This window comes from Phalaenopsis equestris, unplaced genomic scaffold (genome assembly GCF_001263595.1).
Source record: "Phalaenopsis equestris unplaced genomic scaffold, ASM126359v1 Scaffold000583, whole genome shotgun sequence".
NCBI lineage: Eukaryota > Viridiplantae > Streptophyta > Magnoliopsida > Asparagales > Orchidaceae > Phalaenopsis > Phalaenopsis equestris.
The window spans coordinates 227,822-234,754 of record NW_018165023.1 but is presented as its reverse complement, the minus strand read 5'-3'; the positions used below and the strand labels follow the sequence as shown (position 1 = coordinate 234,754).

The 6,933-nt window shown below is 39.2% G+C and overlaps 1 protein-coding gene across 1 annotated transcript in view; it reads right to left on the bottom strand.

The window, feature by feature from the left end:
• LOC110029511 (acyltransferase-like protein At1g54570, chloroplastic) overlaps positions 1 to 6,933 on the bottom strand; it is a 29,376-nt gene extending 22,443 nt beyond the window's left edge. The window contains exons 1-4 of the mRNA XM_020731834.1: positions 6,517 to 6,933; positions 6,211 to 6,262; positions 5,544 to 5,606; positions 5,327 to 5,380 (exon numbers count right to left, since the gene is read on the bottom strand). Coding sequence (XP_020587493.1) covers positions 5,327 to 5,380; positions 5,544 to 5,606; positions 6,211 to 6,262; positions 6,517 to 6,853 — 506 coding nt within the window. The 5' untranslated portion in view covers positions 6,854 to 6,933. The remainder of the gene's footprint in view (positions 1 to 5,326; positions 5,381 to 5,543; positions 5,607 to 6,210; positions 6,263 to 6,516) is intronic.

Here is a 6,933-nt window from a genome sequence, read left to right as displayed (position 1 = left end):
CTCTTTCCTACAGTTATTACACCTCACCTCCACCTCTCTACCTGTCGTTAATTCCCTCCCAACCTTCCTTACCCACCCCTCTCAATTTCCCTATTGTTGCTCGATATCTACCCCTATTTTTGTTGTCTTTGGCCTCTCCCTAGGGTTCCTCCTGCTTCAGTCGCACCCTACCTACCAGCACTTCCAGTTGCTAGCCCGCAATACTCCTCGGCAACCACAACCACCTTATTCAACCAGCCTTTCCTCATGACTAGCCACCACCTAGCACCATCGTCCTTGCCCTAGGGTATTGTTTGTATTGTTTGTCATTTATTTTCGATGTTGTGTCGTAATTTTGTTGATTCAAGTGTCGTTATTATAATCCCTTTTGAATTTTAGCAATAAATAATTGTCAGTTGGTCGTGATTTGGGTTAACTCTGGTATCATCTGGTATCAGAGCTAGCCTAGCCCTAATCCTATCGTAGGGTTTCCTAGCATCCACCATAATCCAAAATTTTTCCTTCCCGCCACTAAATAACATTTTCACGTACACAAATCTTAAACCTTAACCATGCCACCAAGAAGATATATGTCCGAGCCTACCTGAAAAGAGATATGGCGAGAGCTCTGTCATCTTCAACAGAGGCTTGCGGAGGTTGATGAAAGAGAGCACCTAGGGGAAGTTACCCTCGACTGAGATCTAGAAAGTCAAAGGGGAGAAAGAGATGAGGATCTGAATCATTTCCATATGAAAAATTTCAGCGATGAAGAAGATAGGCCGCGACGTTTCGGAATCTAGAATTAGATGAGGCATAGAGAGAGGTATCTGAATCCCTTCCATAGAGAGAATTTCATAGAGGAGATATCATTTGGAGAGCACAGAGACTTCGACATCAAAATATATTTGTCAAAGTTTGATGAAGGTATGGATTTAGATGATTTTGTTGCGTGGTTACAATGCGTTGAAAGAATCTTTGAATATAAGAAAGTGTCAATGGATAAAAAGGTTGCCATTAAGTTGAAAAGAAGCGCCTCCTAGTGAGAGAACTTGCAAAGGAAGAGAAAAAAAAGTTTATGATAAAATCCCCTAGTGAAAGAAGATGTGGAAAGAACTCAAGAGGAAATATTTACCACATCATTACAGCCAGGGCATGTTTCCGAGGCTCTACCACTAATAGCAGCGAGACTTGTCAGTAGAGGAGTTCATGACGCAGTTTGATCGGTTGGAGATGAGGTATACATTGGTTGAACTAGAGAAGCATACCATAAGTCATTATGGGGGGTTTGAAGTCTGCTATTAGCAATGTGGTACAGTTGCAGCCTTATGCATCACTTGGAGATGTTCAGACCTTAGCATTGAAAGTGGAGAGTCAACAAAAACATAGCGGGCAGACACCATCAGTCAGACAACCATCCACAATTGGCGGCAGCAGCAGAAGCAGACCTCATGGGGTTGAGAAAGCTGGTTCGAATAAGGATAGAGCCACCCCAATGAGAAGATGCCTGAGAAGAGTAGCACGTCTGTTACAGTCCCGACCAGAAAATGTTTCAAATACCATAGATTTCAGCATCTTACCTCTAGCTGCTCGACAAGCCAAGTCGTGTCCTTTACTTAGCAAGGCGTCGTGGAGGAGATTAGAGATGAGGAGAAAGCTGAGGAATGGGGTGAGGTGTACCAACTGCTACCAGATGAAGGAGAGAGACTCGTGGTTCGACGGATCCTACAGGCTGAGATATGAGGGATTCGCAGTGGCTTCGCCACAATATCTTCTACACCCGCTTCACGATGAATTGAAAGGTGTGCAATCTCATCATTAACGAGGGGAGCAATAAGAATGTGGAATTTATGCAAATGGTAGAAAAATTAGGTCTCAAAACTCAGAGTCACTCCCAGCCTTATTCTTTGACATGGTGTGCCATCTCACATTAACGAGGGGAGCAATAAGAATGTGGAATCTATGCAAATGGTATAAAAATTGGGTCTCAAAACTCAAAGTCACTCCCAGCCATATTCTTTGGCATGTCTGAAGAAGAAGAACAGAGTCAGCATTAACTGGAGGGGCCTAGTAGAGTTTTCGATCGGGAGTGAACTACAGGATTAAGTGTAGTGTAATGTGATCCCTATAGGGAAGACCGTGACAGTTTGATCGAATAACTCAACACGATATATTCAAAGCCACATATTCCTTCACCAAGAAAGTGAAGTGCATCTCCTACTTCCTTAGATGGATCACGAGGCCACAAGAGCTCTTATCAACAGAGCAACATCGGTGAGATCAGTTTTAGTAACGACGGAGGATGATGGTATTGAGACACCAACTATAGACAAGGAACAGCATGATATAGAGTATGTAAGGATATTATGGTCGACACCTTATCACTGACGCCACCACTGTGCGAGAAGGGTCAAGTTATCACCACTTTCAATCTAGTTTAGCTGATAGTGGGTCACTTTGGAAGCATTTAACAGTAGGTGCGAGACAAGTAGAATCAGCTCAATTGAGTCACAGACTCCCAGAAGATTGGACCGAACCACTTTCAATCTAGTTTAGCTGACAGTGGGTCACTTTGGAAGCATTTAACAGTAGATGCGAGACAAGTAGAATCAGTTCAATTGAGTCACAGACTCCCAGAAGATTGGACCGATGTGGATGTTTGCTCGTAAGTTTGGGAAGACTCTCAGATGCCTTGGGAGACAGTGTAGTCAACCAGGGATCCACGTGCTGCTAGAATCACAAACGAGGACTAGAAGCTTCGACGAATGATGTTGAAGCTCCCCAACATCGGTAGACAGAAGTAGGGCTCGCAGAAACTGAATGAACTAGCTGAAAGGAGGATTTAGCCGAACCGGCCGGCTCCTATTCCGGTTCAGCCTACTGCTGGACTGATCGGCCTCCTTAAGGTGGGTTGGAATTACTGCCCATTGCTTACTCCTTTCCTTTTAGTTTTCCTCCTCTATTCCATCTATATTTATATGTGTATTGTGGAATTAGAATTATGTTTTGTGAGTTTGATTTCAAATTTTTATTGGGGACAACCATTAGCATCCTCTTTTCCCTTTCCAGGGTTGGTATATGAGGTTGAGTGGTGTTCTAGTTGTACCTCGCTCCAAGGTGGTGATTATCCTCGACGTTCCACCTCCTCCGCAACATCCCTCATTCCTGGTTCCCTACCACCAACCCAGAAAACCACATATTGTTGCGGAAATCTGCCCCCATAGCCTACTGTTATTGTATTCCCTTCTTCCCACCCTTTCTTGTGGAAATCACACCTCACCTCCACCTCTCAATCTGTCATTATCCCCCTCCCAACCTTCTTAAGCCACCCCTCTCAATTTCCTTACTACTACTCAATACCTGCCTCTGGTTTTATAGTCGTTGGCCTCTCACTAGAGCCCCTCTTGCTTCAACAACACCCTCACTACGACGCTTCCTGCGGCTAGCTCGCACTACTCCTTCCCTTCAGCCACAATCGCCATATTTAAGGTAGTTATGATTTAATAAATCGAATAAATCTGGATTTATCAAATCCAAATATAGTTAAATATGAAATAATGTTTGGCTGACTTAAGATTAAATCCAGTTAAATCTGTTTGATGTGTTTGGTATAAATCCCTTTGAACTAAAAATTAAATTTGATAAATATTGATTTATGTTATAAAATACACGAAACAGAAAAAAATGGATTTAACCTACCGTTAAATATGTATATTTAATTTCTAGTGTTCGGGGCTAGATTTACGTTAAATTAATATTTAAATCCAGTTTAAATACTCATACCAAGCACCAACTCAGCCGGCCTTTCTTCACGTATAGCCACCACCTAGCACTGACGTCCTCACCCTAGAGTATTGTTTGTGTTGTTTGTCATTTATTTCCAGTGTTGTGTCGTTGTTTTGTGGTTTAAGTGTCAAAATTGTAATCCCTTTTGAATTTTAGCAATAAATATTTGTCGTTCGTTTAGTTATCGTTTGAGTTAACTCTGGTATCAATGTTTGTTTAGGATGTTTTTTTCCATGCTTTTATTTTTTTGTTTCTAAAAACAAATTCACATAGTTTTGAAAATACTAGAAACAGCTTTTAGGTATATTGAGTGTTTACAAACAATCATATCTTAATCAGACATGTCAAACATGTTTTATTTCAATCAAAATATAAACAAAATAAAATAAAATAAAATAAAATAAAATAAATTATAAGTGATCCCAAATGGCAACTTAGTAAGGGCGTAGAACCGAACAAAAACCAGGTATAATTGATGAGAACTTATGTATCAAATTAACATGAAAAGCTAATAATCTTATGCACAAATGAAATCAACTAAAGCTTTGAAAGCTATTCCTTTCTAAAAAAAGAAACATGTTGTTTCAAACATCAAATTATAAAATCAACAATCAAATGAATAACTCAATATATACATGGGTAACATAGTGGAAGGAATGATGCATGGGTTTCAAGTATTTAACAATAAAAATCGTCCTTTTGGTTGTTAAATGGAGAAAATTTTTATTACTGGCTTTTTTCTTTTTTTTTTCTTTTTTTTATTTTTGGCAACAAATCTATTGCTGTAAAAGATGCTCTATATTAATAAAATGTGGCAAGCCAAAGATGCAACCTCAACATAAAGATTAAAAATATAAGAAAATTTAATGTCAATTTACCACATTATTCGCCCACATACATACTGCTAACACCGTCAGACAAAGTATCCAATCATATTGTCGCCAAAAGTTTTTAGAATTAAAATTAATTATACTCAACAATACAAACAGTAAGACATCCATAGACAAGATAAAGACAACAAAATTATAGAAATTATTTAGGATTTCCGACAATCATCTGCTTGCCAATTCTATTCCAAACCCTGATTTTTTTTAGGTTGTTGAATCGATAACCCAACATACTACAGTTTAAAGTTATCAAGAGAGCTGCAAACGTAAAATTCTTGCAAAAGTCGGCTGATAAACCTTTTCAAATGTCTGAACAGCGGTCGGATGGCTGGTTACAAGCAACCTAATGGAGCCTACCTCTTAAAGCAAGAATTAAAGAATTTTGGGTTTACAACACCCAATCTTTAGGTTTTTTCAGAGATTTCAGCAACCTGTAAGAAATTAAAGTGAACAAAACATGGATAGATTACTACCTTCAAGAATAACACATGCAAGATTAAATTATAAAACAGAGAACTTGGTCTGAACCCTTAAATTCTAGATCAAGTGGTTGATTCAATTCTGGACTCAAGAACTTTATTCCCAAGTCAATCCCACCACAATTCTTCTTAGAGATTAGATTACATTTAGCTGAATTCCAAACAAACTTCTAGGAAATCTTTACTGGTAGATCCGACCTTGTAACAATGGCAAAATTCAATGCAGTAGCGTAGGAAGATATCTGAATGCCTCTGTGTATTAGGAATTAGGATCAGGCACTATAACATCACATATCAATTTAGACAAGTTGATGCAATAGTGGTTGGAAGATATCCAAATGCCTCCATGTATTAGGAATTTAGGATCAAACCTTAGAACATCACCTTTTTTTTTTTTTTTTTTTTTTTGTAAAACATGCTCAATTTTTTTTCATCATGCTCTGCGTTGTCGGGGTGTAGCAACTTCCCAACCCAGGTTTTGAGACGAACAAAGTAGATAAATAGAATTAATGTGCAAGAAATAGAAATGAAAAAGAGTCAATTGAGCCTGTGTTTAGATGTGATGAATTTGAGTGAAAAGAAATGAAAATTTTAGATAATTCGTTATAGAATCATAATCAACTAGAATTTCATCGTATTTCCTTCAATTTACGTCAATCCAAGTAACAGGAGTATAAGTTCTAAAATAAGCTTTGCAAGTTAGCAATCATGTATAAAAATTAAAAGTAATGAAAGAAAGAGCGTTCATAAAAACCAACCTCAAATTATTGTGATAATGCTAACCATGATACAGTGATGAAGATGATAAACATTATGTAAATGCGCTTAAATCAAGCAAAAGAATTTAACTAGTAATTTTAAAAGCAATCTAGCATTCAAAAGAGCTTGAAAACATAAAATAAAACTCTTAAAATTGATTTATTTTTCTTATTGCTTCCTGCTGTAAATCAAGTTCAAAGATTATGAGAAAATGAGTTATTAAATGGATAAAATGAAGCTAAATTGCCATGATTATCCTCATTAAATCATGCACATTCCGCTGCAATTGACATCACAGCATATAATTGAGAATTTGAACTCACCTACCAAGAGATTTATGATGCAAAATAAGTCCAAATCCAGTCCCGTCTATACCTGCATATATAAGCTACCTATCAGCAGACTGAATCTCCAAATGCCTACACAAGAATCCCAGCTTCACAATCGTCATGAAGCCATACCCTAGCTATCAATACTATTTCATGTGACCAGTACAAATGCTAATTCTTATATTGAAAGAGCTCCCCAGCACTGGTAAAGCCGCAGAGTAGGCAAACACGCGCAATTAGAGCTTTGATGGAGCCATTAGCGAAACAATTCACAAGCAACACCGAATCAAACACACTTACCAGGCAAGAACAACAACAAAGGAGCGCCCTCTATCGGCTTCCCGCACACAAGCGGAGAAAACCAGCGGGGCGGCCCGCCGTCTGATTTTATAACCTCCCTCGAAGCATCGAAATAATCCTTCACACTCACCCTCCCCGACAAATCATCGTACAGCACCTCCAGATTCGTTTCAACATCCAAATTCCTCTGCACCGTCTTCTCCGGCGATCGGACAGTCGGCGTAGGGGAAGAGTAAGAAGGTGGAGCTCCGGTGACCGCCGCGGGTCGCAGGGGAAGAAAACGGTGGAAATGGCGCTGTAAGAGAGCGGGGGAAGAGAAGGGTAGAGGCAGAGCCATTGGTGTGAAAGAGTATCACGAGGGAGTCTGAATGAGCGATGGCTAGGGTTTAGAACGAGGGCGTGCATGGCTGGCCACCC